This window comes from Emydura macquarii, unplaced genomic scaffold (assembly GCF_026122565.2).
Source record: "Emydura macquarii macquarii isolate MOO-44397 ecotype Brisbane River unplaced genomic scaffold, CSIRO-AGI_Emac_v2 contig_3348, whole genome shotgun sequence".
Lineage (NCBI taxonomy): Eukaryota > Metazoa > Chordata > Testudines > Chelidae > Emydura > Emydura macquarii.
This window is the reverse complement of record NW_027133485.1, coordinates 6,036,983-6,061,056: the sequence shown is the minus strand read 5'-3', so window position 1 is coordinate 6,061,056 and position 24,074 is coordinate 6,036,983. Positions and strand designations below refer to the sequence as shown.

Sequence of the window (24,074 nt, the reverse complement as noted above, 5' to 3'; positions counted from 1 at the left end):
AAACTAAATTTTGTTTTGATTTTTCAGAACTGCTAGTGACAACAACAAAGTTATTCACTCAGATCTAGTTGCAGGCAATTTAGGATTATATAGATCATAACCACCACCTTAAACTCCACCTGAAGACCTAAGAGGCAGCCAGTACAGCTTCTGGACCCCTGTTGTCATATGCTTTCAGTGAAATGCCCTACTGAGCCACTGCATTCTGTGTCATGTTAAGTCTGAGTGGCTTTAAGGTGCAGCCCTATGTAGAGTGCATTGTAGTATTTAAGCTTGAGGTAACAAAAGCATGGATAACAGTGGCAAGGTCAACATGCAAAAGAAAAGGTGCTGACTCGCAATCCCCTAGTCAGGTGCAGGTGGTGAAAAACTGACTGGATTATTGCTGTAATATGATTGTCAAACAGCAGCAGGGAGTCTAAAAATCACCTCTAAATTCAAACTTTAACTAATGGCAGATGAACTCCCACGGAACAGATATTCCCTCTATTATGTCTTATGACTCCATCCCCCAATTCACCATCACCTCAGTCTTATTGGGGTTGAGCTTCAGCCAGCTCGTTCTCATCCATGCCCTAAGCTCAGCTAGACACTGAGGCACTGAACTGCATCATCCAAGTCACATGGGAGAGACATGCTGTTGGTGTCACAGCATAATGAAAAACTTTCCTCATGCCTCATTACCTTTCTTAATGGCATCACATACATGGTGGCCAGGAGGGGTGACAGAAAAGCACCCTGTGGCAACCCATACTTGAGCTCCTCTTCCTGAAGAGCAGTTGCCCACAACTACCTGTTAAGATCTGAGAGAAAGAATGAAGCCATTGAAGCGCAGTCTTGGCTGCTTCTGCCAGAGTCAACACTTTGTGATCAACTGTATTGAAGGCAGCTGATAGATCTAATAATAGCAGCATTAACAGGTGGTTGTCATCCACCACCAGGAGGAGATCAACCATCAGTGTGACCAAATACAGTCTGTGCCATAACTAGGTGTATAGCTAGTTTGACAAATGTATAGGTTTTAAGGTAATGTGCCTGACCTCTGTATGGTAATCCTGTAAACAACAAACAGGGGTGGGTATAATTATATTATGTAGTTAATATTAATTTTATAGGTGTCAGTGTAACCAGATAAGGGTCTATGGGGAGTTGCTGAAAATGTATACATTTACATACTGTTATGGATAAAAGAATTGTAAAGTAACCCCCTTGTTACTCACTCACGGCATTGAGGTGAAACAAGCAGGCAATAAAGGGTTCTGTCTCCCCAATCCATCCCTGGGACAACCTGTTTGATTATTTCTTACAAATACCTTATAAAATTTTATCTACTCTTACCTTCATGCCAATCACCCATTACACCTAGAATTGTGGGCATAGAAGTATACATTTCATCTGCTTTTAAATCCATATACACAGGAAGTTCTTGTTCTAGCTGAGCAACAGACCATTTCTTTGGTATGACTTTTGATTCTTGATCACCTGGATAACTAGTATGAGCAGTGTTATTCTCTGTATCAAGCTGAATTTGCTCTTTGGATGGAGAAATGTGATTAGATTCTGTAGCACTGCAACTTCCACTAGCTTCATCAGATTTGTTTGATTTATATTTCAGAAAATCATGAGGCAGTGACAGTCCTAGATGCCTTTGGTGCTTTTTCACTGAGCCAAGCTTTTGGCCTCTTTTGGATAATTGTGTTTCTTGCTGTTGGACATTCATTTGTGAAGATGAGTGGTTGCTGCGGTTGCTCCAGGAATTTTCATTCACCATGCCTGCCTTTTGATGTGGAGTTAAGTTGGAACGGATGGGGTTTCTTTTAACTTTCCTTCTTGATCTGTAAAAAGATGGGGGGTCAGATCCGCCGTTGACACTTTTGGCCGAGAGAGTGAAGGAGTGATCCTTCTCTTTTTCGTTAATGTCCAGTGAGGATTGAATGAATGTCTTACACACACTAAGAATATCTGTCATCTGCAGATAACTGGCAGCTGACATTACTTCAATCACATTGTGACCAGTGAGAGACAATTTGCCTGAATATACAAAGTCCAGAATAACTGTGAAGGTAGCAGGAGAGAAGACCTCAAAAGTAGCTATTGTTGGCTGACTAGTCTCTTTTGAGGTCGGGGAAAGGAGCATTTTGAAATAACCGCTACTAGCAAACAGCACATTTCGATGTGCTTTGAAGACTTTCCCCTCAACCAGGATGCAGCAGTCACAGAATAAGTCTTGCTTGCGCTGCTCATTGAGTTGCTGCAGGAGATGAACTTGATGGGAAGAAATCTCCATTCCCAAAAAAGAAGGTAAACGGTGCTCTAAAAGAAAGAATAATTACAATCTTGCCATGCTAGCTGAACAATTCCAAAACAGTTTCTCTGTGTATCCTTTTATTAATGAGACTGGATCGTCTTTTTCCAAAGGATCAGCCGGCGTTAGCAGAAGGGGGAGAGAAGCTACGTCTATTCTTTTGATCCAGCAGATGAGACGTCCCAGCTCAATGCATTTACAGTGCAGCTCAGTTGAGCACAACTCAAGGAAAGCTTTCAACACCCCATTACCGAGTCAGTAAGAGACAAGAACCCGCCCCGCGTCCCCTCCACGGAAGGAGCAGCCGGGCGGAGGAAAGCCAGCAGCGGCACAAAGCTCAGCGGACGCCGACTACCGCCCCTGCTCCCCCTCCATGGCAGCGGCTGCCGGTGCCCGGCCGCACCGAACTGGGCCTTCAAAGGGCGGGAGCCAGGGACGCCCTCGGGCGCTAGACACGCCCGCTCGGAGCGCGCAGGCGGCTCTCGGCCCGGCGGACACGAGACATCCCGATGCGGGCGGCAGCCGCTGCCTCTCAGTGGGCGGAGCTCGGGCTTGGGTGGGGCCGCCCACCGCCACTGCTCGCCGCCCACCGGCACCAGCCTCCCCGCTCTGTGCGGCGCCCGCCCGGCATCTCCCGCCCCCGGTGGCCCGAGCAGCCTCCGAGGCTCCCGCGTTTGACACGCGCGTCTCCTCCCCCCTTCGCCGCCGCCTCTCCAGCCCCGCACTCGCCGCCCGGCCCCCGGCCCAGACCGACCCTTTGTTGCCATGCCCGGCCCCGGCCCCGGCCGCGCCCCGGGGCTGCAAATGGCGCCCGCTGGGGTCCCTCTGCAGGCGCGGCTGGCTCCGGGCTGGCGGGGAGCGGCGCCCGCGGAAGGGCCGCCGCCCCCTTGGGGCCTGGAGCCGGCGGGAGCCAGCCGCTGGTCCCGGCCTTCGGCTCGCTCGGCTCGGGGCCGCTTCAGCGCCCGACGCCCGGTCCGGCCCGCTGCGGAGCCGCCACTTACCGGCTGGGTTCGGCGGGCTGCAGCTGCCGAGCCGGGGAGAGCAGGAGGCGGGTGTGGGATCCCCGAGCCCCGGGGCTGGGCTCTGCTCCGCGCCCCCTGAACGCAGCTGGCGGGGCCCGCAGCCCGAAACTAGGGAAGCCCGAATGGGAGAGAAACAAAAGGTATTTGCTGACGTGGGCGCTGGGCAGAGACGCCCGAGGGCTGGGGACACAATTAAAGGGGCAACGCACCGACTGCAGCAGGCACAACCCTCAAACCGAGTGTACCTGGCGGTCTGCGCTGCTTCCCTCTTCCCACCCGCGCCGCAGTCACTCCGAGAGCCCATTTCACTATGTCCCACAATCAGTGGAGCACGGTCACTGTTTAACAGTGTAAAAATCGCTGTCTGCGAAAAGCAGGCATCGTCTGGAGGAGCGGGCCCGATTTCAAGTATCCAGGATTGCGAGGGAGATAGCACTTGTCCAGTACAGGTTTTTCTAGTTCTCCTGTTTGTAAAGGAGGAAGCTTTACATTAACGCAAAGCACGTGGAGCCAGCAGTGGCGGGACTAGAAGCGGCAGTATAAGGGCGCTTCTCCCTCTTTCTCCCGAAAGCATTTAGCATCAGGTCAGGCGCAACTGCAGCCTTACTCGTCAAGCCAAGCCATTGGGGTGTGCCCTCTTCCTCAGCTAACAAGATCGCGATGGAAGGCTGCCATCAACCCTTCAGTATTTGCATTTTTAGTGCAACAAGATGGATCGAGAGACGGGCATTATGTGCTTTCTGCCTTTGTCCTACCAATCCTTTCAGCTTTCTTCGTGATTCATAAAGGGCTCTCTGCCCCCTCTTGTCCCTGGTTTTATTAAAAGCAAGTAAACACAGTACTTGATATAAGAAACCTTCTTACTTTGTATTACAGGTGTCACTATTTGCATAGTAAAAGATAGTTCGAGTTTGATTTTGGGTATTTTTTTTCTTTAAAAAACAATATAGGAAACATTTCTTAGACAAGTAATATGGCATAAAAGCCTCTACTTATTAGCGTAACAATTAGAGCTGGTTTTGCTTTTGCATAGCATAATTGTGGACAATTGGCATGCATACATGATATAAAATAATAGCCTAAAAATTATTAGTGGAAACAATGCATGGAGGAGGGGAGAGATTGTATTGAGACATAATTTAGTAGATGAGATTTGGAAGTTTCAGATTCACAGCTGTACACTTCCTGCTAGAATTATAGAAAGGTTGTTTTCCTTCTATCCATAATTTTGGCTTAGGCAAATGGGCACTCAGTTTGTGTAGTCCTTCCTTTGTAGTGTTCCAGTAGTAGTAGTTTTCTGCCCATCTTCCTCCATCATTCCTGAGATATTCTACGTACATAAAGAAATTGGTACCTGTTTCCCTTTTTAATGCATCATCTCAGATGGAATCCCAATAGTACATGGTATAGTTTGAAAAGTATTAAAGTATTGTACTGACACCTATCTTTTAGATAACTTGTTTATAAACAATGAAAGGCATACAAAATAAACTATTTTGGCACTTGATGTATAATTTACTTTTAGGCTATGTCTACAATGACGGCAGCAAAGTTGCTGCCGTCAGATCAACTTCTCTGGATCGACTGAGTGGTCAGTGAAAGATCCGCTCAGTTGATCCAGAAATCGACATATTAAGACCACCTTCTCAAGTGGCGTAGCGCTGCGTCGATGGGAACGTGGTTCCCGTTGGTGCAGTGCAGTGAAGACGGCATGCAGAACAGAAGCAGAGAAGTCGACAGGAGTTATGCAAGTTTTTTGTGTAGCTTGCGTAACTCCAGTCAACTGCTGCCAAATCTCTGAGGTAAGTGTAGACAAGCCCTTACATTTCTTTTCAGATGGTCAGAAGTCACAAATCTGCTGCCTTCTGTATGTAGGATAAAATCATGCACTGTGTTAGTGTGGTCATTAACCCCAGTAATCCGTGACTGAAGCCAAATGGTATTAGCTACCTTATTTTGTTGTATCCTAACTTAGTCTGCAAACTCATTAGACATATTAAATAAATCCACAGCCCAACACTTAACTTCTCTGATGCTTACTATGGCCTTGTCTGGACTAGGAGAAAAAGGTACCCTGAAAGGAGCAGAAGGATATGGCTTCTTGCGGACAGCACCCAGTAGAGTGGCAGACTTGGGAATTTCTGAGAAAGGAAACTGCCTGGTGTTGTTTCTACTGTGTTCAAGGAAACAAGACATTATATACTTCTTTTGCAAAACAATATTTGTATCTGACTCATATCACCGATTTCTGATCCTAACAAAAATTCTACAAGTCCCTGAATTTTGGCTAACTGCTTAGTGCAAAGGGAAAATAGTATTAAGTGGGGTTTTCAATAGAGTTAAGATTGCTTGATTGAGCTAACTTGATTGAAAAAACACCTTTTTCCTCTTAGTCTGAACAAGGTGTCTGTTTCAGTGAACTTCTGTAGCAGGTGTGACATAATACATTGTAGAAGAGAGAGAATAATAATAAGCAGCTTCTGGGCCCCTGAAAGAGGTCTACTGATGCATTTAAAATAACTTGGCTGAACGCTTCTCTTATCCTTAGTATGTAAGGAATTCAGCATATCACTATATTCAGTTAGTGCCAGGTTGTGTGGTTTTGTTTTTTTGTAACTCTTTAAAAGTAAATTTAAGTAAGTTATCCTTTCTGGCACTATTAACCTGACTGGAACCCAATGATGTTAGTTACATAACAATCCCTGAAACACATTAAAACACTCCGCTGAAAGGCTGTATTAGTCCAAAATTCATTACCTAGAATGATGGCATTTTTTGTTAATAAAAATCAAGTACAAACATCTCTTCTGGAGCAAGGTGAAAAAAATTATGAAGGCTGTACTTTGTATTTGCTTTTTAAATAATTTTGTAATTGGTGTCCTGGAAACAATGAAGCCAAGTTCTGCACACCAGAAGATCTTCAGATGTTGAGACCATGTTATGGATTTAACATCCAACCTGCTTATGAACCATAGCTACTGTAGCAGTAATTGGAATAGCATGATCCTACTCAGTGCATACTGCAAGATGCTCCAAATTAGTACTTCTTTGTGACTATTGCTGTGATCATGCCAAGAAAGGAGAGAGAAGTGGAGAAATAAGGAGACACAGGAAAATAGGAATTGGCACCTTCTAACCAATAGATAATCCATCTAGTAACTCTGACAGTGAGCACCAACACCCAATGCTTCAGAGGATGGAGCAAGAAACACTCAAATGAATAGTTATGAAATAAATTGCTCAAAGCTGAAGCTTCTTCCTAACTAATCACTTAGTGGTTGGGGCATGCCCTGATATAGGGAGGACAATGGGGTATGTGTGAGAAAACAGGTTTGTAGTCTTACCTTTGGTATCTACCAATTTTTTCCACTGAGAATTATATGGAAACGTCCATTAACCCACTAAATCACCATTCATTGAATTGATTTCTATACTTCTCACTCTTTAAGTAGGGTCTACATTTAAGAAGTCAGAGAGAGGCTCCCTGTCTCTAGTTCCTCCTATAATTCATATCCAGATGGCATTTCCTCCAGTCTTTTCTTCAAATGCTAAGGCAGGGACAAGTGATTCGACTGCTGAGATAGGAAATACAGAATTTTAGATATTGTGATGATAGTGAGGAGAGCAAAAAATCAAAAGTGCCCCTGAGGTTGCAGGTTAGGTGACAGGAAGAATTGAGGTGTTACTAACAGGAATGGAGATGGGAGGTGGAGAAAAGGTTTAGAATTCAGTTTGGCAATGAAGTTTGAAAGGAGTGCAGGCCACCGGCAATGAAATGAGGCCAGTGAGTGATGAGAGATTGAATAGAAGAAGATGAGTATTTCTCCACACTAGAACTGAGAGTAATCAACATACAAATGGATAGATGGGGTCTCCAAGTGACAAGCTATAGGTGAAAAAGAGGAGGACAAAGCCCTGGGAGTCTTTCATAGATGGCAGTAGTGGGAAGGAAAAGGATCTGCCAAAACAGATGCTGAAGGATAGGTCAAAAAGGTAGGAAGAAAACCAGGGGAAGATGTATCATCAAAACCAGGGGAGGATAGAAAGTCCAGGAGAAGGGAGTGATTAACAGTATCAACAGGGAGTGGAAAAGATCAAGAATACTATCATGGAGAGTTGGTCAGGAAGAGGTCAACGGAGAGATTGATGAAAGCAGTTTAAGTGAAAAGGACAAAAACCCATTTGGAGTGGGTGTAGGAGTTAGTGTCAGGGAGCCAGCTGCAGTGGCAGCAGTCTCCTAGCAACACACTGGACACAGCTGATCCTGAGGGGGCTGCCTGACTGATAGAATTTCCTGACTGATGGAGGGGCAGAGTTACCTATTTAACTCAGTGACAGCCAGAGCTGGCAGCTTAATTCAGTCCCTGCCTACAGTTGCACTTGGTCCTGCTTCCTGTGTTTGCTCCTGCCTCACTTGCTCTTGTGCCCAGTTCAGCCCCTACCCTTCTCCATCCTTGATATCCTTGGTTCTGACCCCTGGCTCCACTTCCTGACCAAGTCTCCAGATCACCCATTAGCTCAGGTATTTGGCTTCTGATCCCTGGTTCCGACCCTCAGCTCTGCACCCACGTGTCCCATGGCCCTGATTCTTGCTTGGCTTCATTCTAAATCCAGATCTGACTTCCCCCTTGGCTCTGACTATTTGGCCTGAGTGCCCATGTCCCAGTTTTTTCTTTGGCAGTTTGAGCAGATCAAGAGAGAAAGACCAAAGACCAGACATGTCTGTGACTTGAGTTTGAACCCCCTTAGGGCCTCCCTCTTCCTGATGGAGGTGATGGACCCTTGCAGAGGCTGCAGACCAAGATCATGGCCTTGCAGGCACAGATCTTGCTCTCTGAGGTCCAGGTCCCTCATGAACCAAAGATTCTGCTTCTATCCCAGTTTGATGGTAACCACATGAAATTTTGCTGCTTCCTGAATCTGCGGAGGCTCCTGTTCATGCTATGACCCCTGTCATTTCCCACTGACCAGGTACAAGTAGGGCTCATTATCACCCTGTTAACCAGGGAGATCCTGGTCTGGGCATTCCCCACCCTCCTGGAGATTTCCACCCCCCTGTTGAGGCAATTTGAGGAATTAATCCAAGCCCTGGTAATTGTTTTGGATAACCTGAATTGTCCCTGCTCTGCCAAGAGCCTGCTTCAGAACCTATACTAGGTTGAATAGGCCAGTCACCAGGTTTGCTGTGGAATTTCAGTGCTTAGCAGATGGAAGACAGCATTCTGGGCTTAACACCGATATTTTGAGTATTCAGTTATGCCATTTGGGTTGTTTTACACACTGGCTACATTTCAGCATTTTGTGAACAACATTTTCCGGGACTTGCTGGTCCAATTTGATATTTATTTAGATGATATTCTTGTGTTCTCCAAAATCCAGAGGTTACATGAACAACATGTTTGCCTTGTCCTTGTCAGACTTTGCCAGAATCACTTCTATGCCAAACTGAAGAAATGTGAATTTGACAAGAACACTACGAAGTTCCTCAGTTATGTAATTTCTCCAGGGGCCCTAACAATGGAAAATGTCTGCCCTCAATAGGTGGAATGCAAAAAAAAAAAAAAATTTAAAGAAGTTTAGCAGTTTCTTGCATTTGCCAATTTTTGTTGGCACTTCACGAAAGGATTCTCCCAGCCAGTGGCACGGATAACTGTACTTCTCCAAAAATGAGATTGTTTTGTCTGCTTGGCAGAGTGATGGTCAGCCTTCCTTCAGCTAAAGAAAGGTTTCACTTGTTCTTCTGCATTCAGACTCTGCCAGACCTTCTACCATGGAAGCAGATATCTCAAAATTCACAATGGGCTGTACTTTTGCAAAACGCAGGCCCCTAGGACCAACTTCATCCTTGTATATATTATTCCCATAAACTAGCAGCTACTGAGAAAAAACATGATATCTGGGACAAGGAGCTGCTTGCAGCCAAAACAGCATTTGAAGAATGGAGGCATCTTTTGGAGATGGTTCGGTACCAAGTCCAGGTCCTGATTCAAAGAACTTTGAATGGCCCATAATCTCAATCAGTGGCAGATCCGTTGGCCACTTTTCTTTACCAGGTTTGATTTCATCATTACCTACCACCCTGGGTCACAAAATGAGAAAGCAGAGGTCCTTTCCTGCACTGAACACTGCTTCCCGGGCCACTGTTATGATAAGCTAATTTTATTTGTGGAACCACAGCCCAGAATTTGCTGTCCTGAATTCAGACACTACTCTCAACAGACCAGCAAGTGGCCAAAATCTGTCAGACACTTGATACCTCTGACACCCTGCTCAGCTCAGATTTCCCGTTACATGATGGTCTACTGTATCATGAGAAGTGCCTTTACATTCGAGAAGGTCAACCCAGACTCAAAGTGTTGAGAATTTGCCAGGGCATATCAGTGGATGGCCATTTTGGCTGCTGTAAGACTCAGGACTTGGTGGTACAAAGTTTCTGATGGCCAGGATGAGCAATGATGTGAAAAAAATGTCAGCTCCTTCAACGTGTGCTGTCAGAGCAAGTGCTCACGTGTTAAACCACTCTGTCTACTCTAGTTTCTGCCAACCCTACCTCAGCCCTGGGATGTGGTCTCGTTGGACTTCATTGTAGAACAACCTCACTCTCAAAGTTGCACCATCATCCTGATAGCAGTTGATCTTTTCACTTCTCTCCACCGCTCAGGAAACAGCCACCCTTTTCCTAAACCATGTTTTTTGGCTCCACTGATTGTCAACTAGAATAGTGTGTGATCAGGACACACAATTCCCTTCCCGGTTCTGGCACAAATTCTGTAAACTCCTGGAACTGAGTTCTTCACCTACTCAGCCTACCAACTGCAGACCAACAAGCAGATCAAATCCTTGAGCAATACCTTCAATGCTTCTTTAACTACCACCAAAAGGACTAATTGCACTCTCCTGCCATATGCCAAATTTGCTTACAGTAACTCCATTCATACCTCCATCCCATTCAGTCTATTTTATGCCAATTACAATTTTCACCCTTATCTCCATCTAGTCACTCCTGCAGACTCAAGTTCCCACTGCAACAGATCTCATTATCCACTTTCACCAAGTTCACCAGGAACTTACAGAGCATCTGGAAGCTGCCAAACAAACACATAAGCATCATGCTGACCAAAACCACCAAATTGCACCAACAATGTGGGGGATAAAATCTGGCTGTCTGCTAAAAATCTCAAATCCTAGTGCCCATATGCCAAATTAGACAATCAAGAACTGGATCCATTCAAGATTACTGAACAAGTCAACCTGGTAGCAACAACTCCAGCTGCCCAAATCCCTGAAAGCCCACCCAGTTTTTCACATGTGCCCCCTGAAGCCTTACACAGAAAATCCCTTTCCTGGCCACTCCACTCCACCATCCCCTCCCATGGAGGTTCAGGGTCAGGCTGGTTACAGTCTGAGAAATCCTGGATTTTAAGTGAATCTGAGTCAACTTTACTACCTGGTGGACTGGGAGGGTTATGGCCTAGAACAATTTTGGGAACCAGAAGGGAATGCCCCTGCTCTGAAGCTCATACTCACCTTTCACCAGAAGCACCCAGAAAGACCGGGCCCTAAGGACACTGGACATAGCTGATCCTAACAGGGGCTGCCTGCCTGCCTGCACTTCCTGACTGATGGGTGGATAGAGCTAACTATTTAACCCAGCAACAGCTAGAGCTTACTGACCACTCAGCGCATTCCCTGCTTGCAGCTGTGCCTGCTCCTGCCCTTTTCCATCCTTGACATCTCTGGCTTCACTTCCTGACCAAGTCTCCCGCTCACCCATAGGCTCTAGTATTTGGCTTCTGATCCCTGGTTCTGAGCCTGAGCTCTGCTCTCGCCTCTGCCCCTGCATGTCCTGTGGCCCTAATTCTTGACTCCAGCTCGGCTCTGCTCTAACCTCTAGGCATGGCTACCCTTATGGCTCCGACCATTAGGACAGACTGCCCACATCCCAGTGATGTCCTTGACTGTTAGGAGTGGAAAGTCAATGCAACAATTGTAAGCAGCCTTCTCAAGGTGGTTAGAAGTGCAGGAAGTCAGATGACTTATCTGTGGTCTGGCAGAGTCCCAAGAAGAGAGTTACAATTAGCTTTTGCCAGGTGGGTTACTTTTTGTATTGAACAGTTCTATGAAACCAGCACAATATCAGCCCCATTTCCATTAAAATTCACTTAACCAGAACAATGGGTTTTTTTCTGGGCAGAAAGAAAAGGGGCTTTTGAGGAAGAGTTGTGTGACATTACCACCTAATATGCAAAGAAAGTGATTAGAAGCATAAGGCTTTCATGAGAGGAGAGATTTAAAAAAATTCGGACCATTTACACTTAGAAAAGGAACAGATGGAACATGATAAAGGTATGTAAAGTGATGAATGATAGAGCGTCAGGCACTTCTGTTTACCCTGTTTTGCAGTACAAAAATATGTAAACAATAAATCAAATTAAAAAGGCAACAAGTATAAAACCAAAACTTCTTTAAAATACAAAACATGATTCACCTGTGAAATCACTGCCTCAAGATGGTCTCATAGCTTAAGGAATTTTTTTAAATGGATTAGACATCACTAATAAAAACATCTGGTTACATTAGCTAGGATAAATGTATAAAACCGTAGAAACCCTGGTGCGTCAGGACATAGCCAGCTACTAACTGCCTAGAGTTAGGAAGAAATTTCCCTGTTGTGGGCAGGTTGTTCTAGAACTGTCTATTACAGGGGTTTTGTACGTGCTTCTGAAGCATCTGGTACTGACCACTCTTGGAGATAGACAAATGTCCACCTAATCAAATATCCTGACTCAGACCAGCATTTCTATGCTCCATAAAGAAAAACCCCATCTATGCAGTGGGCTACAAACTAGATGTCATTCTCAGCAGATCTAGCAGGTTATGTGAGTGGTCCTAAAGCCCTCTCCGTCTCATTTACTCTGATCACTCAATATTCTGGAGCAGTGGGCACTGCTACTTGGAGTTTATTGCGGCAGACTACTGCTTGAACAGGAGTTTTCCCCTTTTACCTATAAATCAGGTTTCTGTTAACAGTTCATTTAGTAATTTGCAGTCTGATCCATTTAATCTCTTTAAACACATTCCTTTGTTAGGTCTGAAAGTTAGTTCAGGTTGGTCATGGAATATTTTGCAAGTTTTTGAGCATAGTGTATTATATGTTTTGGCAGCAATGGAAGAACTCTGCTTGGATTTCTTGCCTCTGCCAGCCACTAAAGGAATTTTGTCAAGGTGGAAAACTTCAAGAGTTTTCTGTGCAGTTTCAGTGCAAACCTATTGTGTAGATTTCTGCATGAAAAGCAACATAAAACAAATTTAGAGAGGTGATAGCAAGGGAAAATCTGGAATAGCAGATTTCAGATTTGGTTGTTGAAGCCCCCAAGCAATCTCCTTTCACTTCCCTCTTCTCAAAGCCCACCTCTGGCCACCCCATTCTGCCATCAGAAAACGAATGGACAAGACTTTCTCTAGAGGCAGTTAACACTGCTTCTGAGGCAGACAAAGGTAAAAAAGGGTATCTGCTCCCTAGAAGATAAGTGTGCTACTTCTGAACTGCTTTCAGCCTCTGCTGTGTGAGAAGTTTAGAACCCATACTATGATGGCCAAGAACACAATGCCCAGGTTTTCATTTAACATTCCCGCTAGCCACTAGTGTCTCAAAAAGAAAATGCTGCTATCTCAGGTAATGCAAATCTTAAATTCAAATTATGTACCTTTACATAAATGGATTTCACGTAGTGCTTTTTTTAAAAGATGTAAATGGGTAGAGAGGTTACAATAGTACACTTTTGTAATGTTGCTGTAATTAAATCCAGACCTCAGACAAGCATGCTTATTGATATGATGCAAAGAAAAAAACGTCCAATTTACTATCAGAAAAATTCAGACAAGCAAGACTTATGGAAAACAGAAATTTAAGGCATAATCCTGCATCCCTTGAAGTAAATGATAACACCAGTAATTTCCATGAGTGCAGGATGAAGCCTTTAATAATTATGTCCAATTATCTTTAAATTATCCAACTCCAAATTATTTCTGTCCAAGATGAGATGGTAGAAAAGCACACATGCTGCCTGTGTTTGTTTCATGTTTGCTGGTTAACTCATTCATTATATCAGAAAGTAAAAGTTGCTTATTTTGTCTCAGCAGCATTCTCTGGTTGGCACTAATCACTTCTTGTATTCTAATTGCAGGCAAAGTCATAAATTTTATGTATGGTTTTCAGCGCTTATTGTTCATTGGCGCATGGTATAAACTGAGAAAGAACCTTTTAATCTTTTTCTAACCTCTTTTTGACTGAATGGTTTTGGGAATATTAAAGTAGGCGGACCCTTCCACCAGTTCAAATTGAGTACAGATCAATATGGGCCAAAATATTCAGTATTAGTTCAATTTCTAATTACCAGATGTATAGGTTAGTTGGCTGTGACACATTGTTGATAATTTCATGAGGGGACAAGGAAGGAACTAGCACAAAGGATACAACAACCCTTTCACCCCAAAGGTGTTTCCTGTACAGTAGTTTTGGGAAGCTTGAACTGCCATTGGTAGTCCTGGACCTGTTCTTATAACTAACAATTCTCAGGCATGGTGGGTGAGGTAATATCTTTTATTGAACCAGTTTATCTTGGTGAGAGAGACAAGTTTTCAAGCTACACAGAGCTCTGACCTAAAGAAGAGCTCTGTGTGGCTCAAAAGCTTGTCTCTCTCACCAACAGAAATTGGTCTAATAAAAGATATTACTTCACCCACCTTGTCTCGCTAATATCCTGGGACTGACACAGCTTCAACTACACTGCATACAATTATCAGTCTTGTCAGTTTGGCACTTTTGAGAAGTACAAAAATTCATTATTTAAAAAAAAAAAAATTGCTTTCCTTCAGTGGTTACCAGAAAATTAAGTGAATTTTGATGGGAAGAATGAGTATTCCCACTTTTCAGAGTGAATAAACATTTAGCAGTATCAATGAATGATCTCTCTTAGCCATCACTTGATCTGTAATGCATGGGCTAGAAATTAGATCCATTTATTTATTTTCTGGTAAAGAAAGTTTTCCTGAATGAATGGTCTTCTTATTAGAAGAAATTTTACAAAAAAGTGCTTCTCCATAGCATATATATATATATGCTATCACATCTAAAACATTGCATATACAATATTTCTGAAAGCTCAGCCTGGTTTCGCTAAACTTGATATAAAGACATTATTAAATTCCATGGAAGGGTATCCTCATTTCTGGATTTTAAAGAAGGTTTTGTTTATGTTCTACACTGAACTACCTTGTTATACTTTGCTGTCACCAGGTGATACTGGATATAATACACCCCTCCCTCCCACACCTCTAAAAGTTTTAAAATAGGGTAATTTACAATGAAGTGTGAAATTTATTTTAAAGTTGTTGGTTTTTTACCCCTCTACACAATGAAAAAGGTTGAGAAGGGACCCATTTTCTGCTATAAAAAGTTATTGTAATAGTTCAGTTTCATTGTTCCATCCATCTCAGGATGGATTATTTCTAATGAAGCAAAAAATTGGTAGTTTGAGTAACAAAAAATTCAAAATGGACTCAATGGCATGTCCATAAATGCATGCAAGTTTAGACAAGTTCATAAGAAGCCAATATAGTAGATCTGTATATTAACAACAGCCTGGTTGGGGGCTAATGGTCAAGACACAGGAAGTCAATGTAAGAGGGGAGATTTACTAATTATCAGTTCACTCACAACTACCTAATATTTGGCTTTACTTCCTGTTCTTCTGCTTCATCGTCACTATCATCAACCTGTTGGATGACCAAGTCAGTGGACCCATCCTCTACAATCTCCACATCAGATCTGTTGTCTTCACTGTAGTGCCACCTGGAATCCTTATCCCCTTCTTGTGGGAATTCAAGTGGTGGTTCAGCCTCCAAGTCAATGCGGATGCTGTCTATGCCAGCTTCAGCCAGACACTCATTACAGAGTCTGTAACGTCTTGTCCCCTCTTGGACCACTTGTCCTGTCAGTTCAGTCACATGGCGCTTACACTTTCTGCAGATTGGCTTACAGGCCTGGTGAATCTGTGAAAATTGAAATGGATAAAAGCTGAAATTTTCCTTCATAAGAGTAGGGTAGCCAAACAAGTTCTTTGTTTTTGTTTTATTAAGATGCAGTCAAATATAATTTCACAACTTTGTGCTTTAGAGGTTTATAAAGCAAAAAATTAATTTAGGCTGATTTAAATAAGCATACTGTGTAGCCCAAAAGGAAATTTCACAGGACAGCTGAAAACCTATGTTGTGATTTCAACACTACAAAACACTTGCCTTTTTTGAAAAGTTCTCTCTCAGTTTAAAGTTTGTAATTCTGTCTTTGATGACAGGCCTGGGAAATTAAACTTTTAATGTTAAGAATCAAGGTAGCAAAAAAAAATTCTAACCACCTCAACAAACTGAGTTCTGGCTTTATTATTTTGTAACTGGGAATTTTAAATATCTGCAACAGAAGATTGTGATTTGTTAATTAAGTAGTATGACAAAACTGTGCTCATTCAGCAATTTGATATTTCACTTTCAAATACAAAATTTACCAGATAAAAATATTAAGAGGGAGAGCATGTAAACTGGTGCATATGTATACCAGAGTTTTCTATCATAGATCATCTAATTCCATCTTTCTGTTACTACCATACACATCTATATGTTACTGACAGCCATATTTTTCAACCTGCCAGGGTCCAAAAACATGAACCTAATGTGTGACGCAAAATAATTATTCATTTATTATTTCATTATTCTTTTTCTGATGTAACTTTTCAACAATATAAATGAGATGTCAAATGTGAGAGGAAAATAGTTAGCTTTGGGCCTGAAATGAGGTAAACTGATAGTTAATGAAGTTCTCTAGTTTGAGTGGTAGTCTCTTTTTTGGGGGGGAGAGGAGGTGTGGAATAGAAAGAAGATCAGGGTGTCTAGTTCTCAGTGCTACCTTTATGTGATTTGCCAGTACTCATTGTACCTATATGCATATAAAGCATGGATAACTATGTAAAAAAAAAAAAAAAAAAAAAAAAAAGTCTAATACACAGCTGCTGCAGTCTTTAAATGAAAAAACTGTTTGGTGTGTATATATTAAAATAACACCTTATACTGTAATACGTTTTTTAATCCATGGTAAAAGCTTACAGGACAACTGTGAAAAGGAACCATGTACATGATTTGAACTTTCATTATAACACAATACTAAAATGATAGCTCAGGAATAGCTTAAAATGTTCAAAGGATTATAGTGCAAAGGATAACATACAACATGGTATATCCCTCTCTGAAGACCTTGCTCTTCTGGGATAGTTTTTTAAGCTATTCCCATGATCCTGGGTCTTCATTCTTACTTTGCCCTTCCATTACCATATGCAGCTGCAACTCCTCCTCTCAGCCAATGGCACAGCTACAGCTGTTCTAGGTCCTCCATCCACCCTGCCAGATTTCTCCCCTACTTCTCTGTTGACATGCATCCCTTCAGCAAATATTACAGCTTATCTCCCCACTACCATCATTTATACCTTCTTCCTGAACTTTTTTTTTTTTTTTTTTTTTTTTTTTTTAAAAAGAACCTATTAAATAGGTATTAAAGGAACAAAACCAAAACTTAAGAGCTGCACTTGTGTCTACCTACTACTGTACTAACACTTAAGAAAAATTCTGTATTTTCAGTTTTACTTTATGTATAGTCAAATTGGTTATTCAGATTGTTTCCTCATTTGTCTGGAACTTTCACAGTGCAACAGGGAAGAGGGAGAAATTATTCTTAAGACAAAGAAATAGGTAGGGGAAGGAGTAGTGTCAAAAACTACTTTCAACTCCTTTTGAGTGACATTCACCCATCTCGAAAGGGCTCACACAAGGTCTATACCCTGTTCAGAAGTCTTAAATTGTACATAGCCCTTTTGCAGGCTCTCTAAACAAGGATGAAATTCACCTCTTTTCAAAAGGATTAAATTTCAAGTATACTTATTTTTAAATCACTAGAGTGCTGTTTTATATTAACCTTGCTTTAAGAAAACTGGCATATTCATGCCAAGCAGACTGAATAACTTAAAATAACATGCACCCATAATATATTATACTCCAAGACATATACTTGTACACACATTAAATGAAACCATGCAGTCTTTGTCTAAAATACATACTGTTCGAAAATGGCTACTTAGGTGGTCTAGCCTGCTAAATCTTTTTCCACATGCCTCACATGGATAAGGTCGTTCTCCTGTATGACAACGAAGGTGGCGCTTTAGGTCTGCTTTTCGCTTCACCACATGGGTGCAGAATGGGCACTTGAATCTCATCCTGGGCAGATCATCTGTTACAAAACAATTCTATTAAAAATCTGAAAAAGTCATAACAGGTCCAATAATGTGACAAATTCTAGAAGATACTTCTTCAAATGTATAAATTACGTTGACTGAAAAGCAGCAGAATTGCATGTTATTTTCATTCTGAAAGAGTAAATTAACATCACAAATCTTTTAAAGTCAACCCTTCAGTTCCACAGGATGTCATCATTTTTTCATGTTAAATACATAACAGTGGAATAAAAGAAAAGGACTTGACAACTGGCTGTATTAAAATGGATCAGAATAAAAATAAAGGATATTGACCTAATTTGCAAAAAGAAACTAGGGAGTCACTGAAGTTTATTTTGAAGGGTTAGTGTTTATAAGCCAGAGTGGACAAACACGTTGATTATAATAACAATGGAGTTTGATACGATAGCTATTTCAGCCTTCCAGAATTACTACCTTTGTCGTGTTAGTGTCTGAAAGATCAATGTTTCTACTTGTTATACTGTACAGCTTCACTGCCAGCAGATTAAGGCAGAAGAACTAAGGCGTAAATATACAAAGTTGTTTGATACCTTAAAAATAAAAAGTTGGAATGCCAAAGCAGTGACATTAACAAAAAACATCAGGGAGTTAATTTTCTTATCAATATTTAGGTTAACAATGGCAAACTACATAGCAACTTGCTTAACGGTTTTCACCAGTGAATAAGCATTATCATCCCCATTTTACAGATAAACAGCTTTTGGCCCCAATCCTTCAAAAAGGCTTTTTAAAAATATACTTAACTGTAAGTATGTGCATAGTCCTATTGACTGCATTTACAGGATTTGGACCTAAATGGTTTGCCCAAGATCATACAGCAAGTCAGCAGTAGAGCTGGAAATAGAACACAGGTATCTTTTCTCCTATTGCTATGCCTTTCCACCATATTATAAAATTGTTATTACCATGACCTCCCCCACTTTCCCTGCCACTTTTTTTAAGGGACTGGAGGAAGAGGTCCTTCCTTGACTGGTGATGTGCAATTAACAGTAAAAAATTCTGAGGAACAAGATTCCCCATTATTGGCACAGATCTTGTTGAGCATGAGTAAACTTGCATATAGCTTGATTTGAGTGCAAGGTTAAACTGTAAACAAGGGGTGTGACTAGCTATTTGCTGGAGGTGGTGTTTTTGGGTTAGTAAATGTGAAAATCCTGAACTGATAAGCTTGAAATAAAGATCAGGTGAGAACATAAGCAATTGGTCTTTACACAATCTGCAATATGATTGGTCCTTATATGATCTGCACAATCCCCAAAACAAATAGATTCAAGAAGTATAGATGCTAGCAGTTAGGAAGGAGGTTTATAAACTGTGTACTGTGTGATATGACTTTTAGAATTTTGGTCTCACCCTGTACCTAAACCCCCTGTATCTGGGCCTGGCCAGCATGGGCATAGAGCTGTTACATACTAATAAAGTAATCTGAATGACAAGCTGAAGTCCGACTGAGTTTCTGGATCCCAGACAACTGGATGAAGTGTTCTTCTAGAACTGGATGAGTTAATCTGGATAAGCCAAGTGGGAAAGATCTTGGAGGGAATCCCAAAACCTACTTCTGCTCTGTTGCACAAATCTTAGGAGCAAAGAAACCAGTGCCTCTCCAGAATGTGAAACAGGAGAAAATAAACTTTATTCTGACACCCTTCACTTCCACATGAATCTTTGGTTGGTAAACTATCTCTAGTGTTCAGTTGTCTGCAACCTAAAACATGAATGTTGTCAAGATATGTATTCTCTGGAAGACCTTGCCTGTGTTGCCCAGTAGTTGGCAGAACATTACATTACAGTTAGTAATGCACAATAACTATGACCAAAGAAAGAGGTGATAAGTCAAAAACTCAAACAAGTGAGTATAATTTCAAAAGATGATTTGGGAAACACCACGTATGTATGAGAAATTGTAATCAACAGAAATAAATTACAAAAAAAAAATTGCAAAAGTTTGAGACCTGAAAAGGCTGGCCTGATTTAGCTGCCAGTCTCTGCCAAACTTCTAATGCTTCTATAAGAACTTAAGACTCTATATACCTTTCCTAGGAAAAAAAACAAATCCATTTTGGTTCCAGCTTGAAACAGTCTCTGATATTCTTTCTACTAAAAAAAAAAAAAAAAAAAAAAAAAGAGAACTTTGGCTAAAAACAACAACTACTGAGCGTGTGCTTTCATACATAGCTTATAGTTCATGAGTTGGAACTATGTATACTCCTTATGGTGCTTCACATTAACTGTAACACTTCAGGAAAGAGAGACCTGGGTATCATTGTGGACAGCTCAGTGATGACTTCTCAGTATGCGGCAATGGTAAAACAACAAAAGTATTAGAAAGTAAAAGGAATGGATTGAAAACCAATATAAAAAGATAATACTATCAGGTGGTACACCCTCACTTGGAATATTGTGTTCAGTTCTGGTCACATCTCAAAAAAGATATAGCAGAAATAAATGGAGTACAAGGCTATGTCTACACTGCAGCACTAATTTGAATTAGCTTAATTTGAATTACAGAAAGCGATGCAGACTGTCCACACTACAGTGTTTGTGCTGGTTTCTTGCATCCACACTGGCCAGCCTTAATTCGAATTAGAAAGCAGTGCAATGTGGGAAGCTATCCCACAGTGCAACTAACCATAGAGGCTGTTGTGACAAGTGTCATCATCCCAGGATGCAGTGCTGCTTCCCCCATTCTCTTTCCCCACCCCCAAACAAACAGGAAAAGGATTTTCATGCTGTATTTTTACTCCCCCAATCGCCATTGCTGCAGACACGTGGAGCCAGCTGAACTATGCTCTCATTTTGACCATGACAAATACATCGCACCTTATCTTGGATTACTTTAGAACTGCATGCTGTTTGCCTTTTAAGCTCCCCCTCCCCACCCCCTGTATATTGCTTGCCTTTGATTTTTCCCTTCACCAAACAAACCCCTCCACCTGTATGCTGTTTGCCTTTTATGCTCTCCCCACCACCACTCCCTGTATATTGCTTGCCTTTGATTTTGATTCTACAGGTGTCTGTAGAATGTAAGATAAATAACAAAGGATTCAGTTAGTATATTAATACAGGGATACAAATGTTTCCATTTCACTGATGGAAAGCATGATATAATGTATCCACATGTAGCACAGTGAATAAACTCTTAAGAAAGTATCAATTTCCATGATTGGCCATTGAAACAATGTAACAAAGAATTTCCTCTCACTGCCGGCATTTACAAGGCATTCACCACGCCAGGAAGGGGTGGGTGGTGAAATCTTTCAAAGGGACAAACTTGAAAGGGCTAAACTTTCAAAGGGCTTGCTGGGCAGTTAAAACGCATTCACCAGGCAGGGAGGGGGGTGGTGAAATCTTTCAAACCCTTAAAGAGACAAACTGCAAAGAGCTTGTGTGTGTGCGCGCGGGGTGATCACAGCTTGGATTTTAAACCTATTCACCGTAGGAAATGAAGATTTAAATCTTCCCGGGGCTGCTTTGGAGGAGGGTACTGAAATGGGGCAACATGGAATACAATCTGGAGGCCAATTAATTTGAAGTAAGTCCCATTGCATCCACACTCATACTAATGTGAATTAACTGATGCGCTTCAGGCGCTAATCCACTTGCAAAGGTGGTTTTATTAATTCGATTTTAAAGGCTCCTTAATTCGAATTAACAATGTGCAAGTGTAGACGTGGGAGTAATTAATTCGAATTAAAGGGACTTTAATTCAAATTAAGCCACCAGTGTAGACCAGGCCCAAGTCAACGGAGCTATGGATTTAGCCTAGCTAAGAACCTGTCCCAAGGTTCCTAATAGTTTGCTGCATACCTTTGATGCATTACTTTTGTTTCTGTGTCTATCTAAGGGTGCAGGGGTTAAAGTGGGAGAATTAAAGTGGGAGAAGACTAGAAGTGAGAGCTCTAATTCTATGAAACTCACCCCATTTCAGAATCCTTCCAAAACTTGAGAAACCAATTCAAAAGTTAGTGATTTAAAGTAGAAAGGTACTGTAACATTCCCTGTCATAGCTATGTACTTTCCAAACTTGCATTTCTAGGCAATGCAGTAGAATGAACTCCCTCCACCCTGCCTTTTGAGTACAGTCATATATATTTCCGCATTGATAGAACCGGTGATATAATAGATCGTTATATAAAGTTTTCATGTAACTATCATACAGTAAAGATTCAACGACATTTTTGAAAGAAACGGAGAGGTACAAATGACCAACTCTTACCTTCAGCCCAGCTCCCCATTACACCTAAAATTGAGGGCATACTGGCATATTGCTCATCTGCTTTTGAGGACTTTGACTTGCTAGAAGAATGGGATGATTCATGCTCTTGCTGTGACACAGCCAAGCTCCTTGGCATCACATCAGACCCTTGACCGTACTGGTACCCAGCATGGGCAGAGTCTATTTCTGTGTCAATCTGGACTTGCTCCTCAGATTGAGAAATGTGGCTAGTAGGCTCTGAAGATCGATCTTCAAGCTTGCTTGATTTATAATGTGGAATGTCAGAGGATTGTTGCAATCCTAGATGTCTGGTTTTTTTAATGGAATCCTGCCTTTGGTCATGCTTTGCCAGTTGCTGTTGTGCATTTCTCTGAGAAGCCGGATAGTAGCTGAAATTGCTCCAAGCATTTCCACTCATCACACAAGTCCCTTGATCAGGATTTAAGTGAGAATGAGGGGGACTGTTTTCTGTTCTCCAATCAGCACCATACAAGCATGAGCGGTCCACACCATTGGAATTTACATCTTTGTCTGATAGGCTAAAGTATCTATCCTTCTCCTTCTCACTGATGTCCAGTGATGACTTAATGAAGGTCTTACAAACACTAATAACATCAGTCATCTGAAGATAGCTAGCAGCTGACATGACCTCAATGACATTCTGGCCAGTGAGAGAGAGTTTGCCTGAATACACAAAATCCAGAATAACTGTAAATGTGTCAGGAGAAAATGCCTGGAAGGTAGCTGTCGTTGGCTGACTAGTCTCCTTTGAGCTCTGGGAAAGGAGCATTTTGAAATAACCACTACTGGCAAACAGCACATTGCGATGTGCTTTGAAAACCTTCCCCTCAACCAGGATGCAGCAGTCACAGAATAAGTCTTGCTTGCGCTGCTCATTGAGTTGCTGCAGGAGATGAAACTGATGAGACGAAATCTCCATTCCCAAAAAAGGGTAAGAGGAAGCGTCGCTCTAAAATAAAGAACAATTACAATCTTGACGGGCTACGTGTAAACGAGAGCGGCTGGACCCAATTTAAAACCAGATGTCTCTTTTCCCTTAAATAAAAGAATGCAGCATACACTGAAACCGTTCCTCCCTTCCCCCAAAGAAACAGCCCCCATCAGCGCAGGGAAGAGCGGAGCAAAAATGAACAACGCTTCGGTCACCGCCCCACGGCGGGGACCAGCGAGGCAGCCGCACAAAAACTCGCAGTGGACACGAAGGCGGCCGGGCCAGGCTGCCACGCCAGGCCATTGGCGGAGGAGGCCGCCACTCAGCCGCGCGTCCAGTCCGAACGGGTCCTTCCCCTCTCGGGAGCCAGGGACGCCCGGCGGCGCTAGAGACACGCCCGCCAAGCGAAGAGCGGCGGGAGCAGCGCCTGGCGAGCGCGTAGCCCGCCTCGATCCAGGCTAGGCGGTGCCGGCGTCCACAGCCGACCGAGCGCCGGCGCCCGATCGAAGCCCGGGGCCGCCGGCAGGGGGCCACCGCGCCGGGCGCCTTCTCCGGACAGAAGCCCGGCAGCAAGCAGCGCGGGCCGCCCGAGCCCCTGCACGCCCCCAGCTCGCTCCGGTCCCGCCGCGTTGTGTCAGAACAAGGCGCACGAGCCTCTCTCCCTTTGTGCGGCTCCGGCAGGGCCCCCCCGCCCGGCAGCTGCCGCCCGGCGTGGCCCGCGGAGCCCCTGCCCCGCTGGCCTCCTAGGGGCTGCCTTTTAAACCCGCCTCGCCTTCCGCCTGCGCCAGCCCCGCACTCGCCGCCCAGCTCCCGGCTCCGGCCAGCCCTTTGTTGCCATTCCCGGCCCCCTTCCAGCCGCGCCCGGGGCTGCAAATGGCGCCCGCCGGGGTCTCTCTGCAAAGCGCGGCTCTCCCCGGGGCTGGAGCTCGGCTCCGGAGAACAGCTGGGGTCGGGAGCGTCCACAGAAGGGCCCCAGCCCCCCTTCGGCTCTGCAGAGGCGGCGGCAGCTCCTCGCAGTCCTTGGCGGTCGGTGCGCTCTGGGGCCGCTTCAGCGCCCGACGCCCGGTCCGGCCCGCTGCGGAGCCGCCACTTACCGGCTGGGTTCCGCGGGCTGCAGCTGCCGAGCCGGGGAGAGCAGGAGGCGGGTGTGGGATCCCCGAGCCCCGGGGCTGGGCTCTGCTCCGCGCCGCCTGAACGCAGCTGGCGGGGCCCGCAGCCCGAA

General features: G+C 43.4%; 3 protein-coding genes across 8 annotated transcripts in view; 1 reads left to right on the top strand and 2 right to left on the bottom strand.

Annotated features, from left to right (window-relative positions):
* Positions 1-1,974, top strand: part of ZBTB8OS (zinc finger and BTB domain containing 8 opposite strand) — an 18,978-nt gene extending 17,004 nt beyond the window's left edge. Inside the window, exon 8 of one of the 3 annotated variants that reach the window (XR_010917288.1) lies at positions 1,616-1,964. The gene's annotated coding sequence lies outside the window, so the exon portion shown is untranslated. Of the gene's footprint in view, positions 1-1,615 lie in introns of all 3 variants that reach the window. The other 2 variants (XM_067533895.1, XM_067533894.1) reach the window with 2 other exon arrangements.
* LOC137143865 (zinc finger and BTB domain-containing protein 8A-like) overlaps positions 1-24,008 on the bottom strand; it is a 27,965-nt gene extending 3,957 nt beyond the window's left edge. The window contains exons 1-2 of one of the 4 annotated variants that reach the window (XM_067533889.1): positions 23,947-24,008; positions 1,339-2,313 (exon numbers count right to left, since the gene is read on the bottom strand). In XM_067533889.1, the coding sequence (XP_067389990.1) occupies positions 1,339-2,287 (949 nt within the window). In that variant the 5' untranslated portion in view covers positions 2,288-2,313; positions 23,947-24,008. Of the gene's footprint in view, positions 1-1,338; positions 2,314-3,306; positions 3,822-23,946 lie in introns of those variants that run through there. The other 3 variants (XM_067533888.1, XM_067533887.1, XM_067533890.1) reach the window with 3 other exon arrangements.
* On the bottom strand, positions 14,314-24,074 carry ZBTB8A (zinc finger and BTB domain containing 8A). Its single transcript, XM_067533892.1, has 4 exons — positions 23,947-24,074; positions 21,901-22,870; positions 17,490-17,659; positions 14,314-15,381 (listed from the first exon to the last, which is right to left on the bottom strand). Exons 2-4 carry the CDS (start codon positions 22,838-22,840, stop codon positions 15,049-15,051), a joined length of 1,443 nt encoding a protein of 480 aa, XP_067389993.1. The 5' UTR covers positions 22,841-22,870; positions 23,947-24,074; the 3' UTR covers positions 14,314-15,048.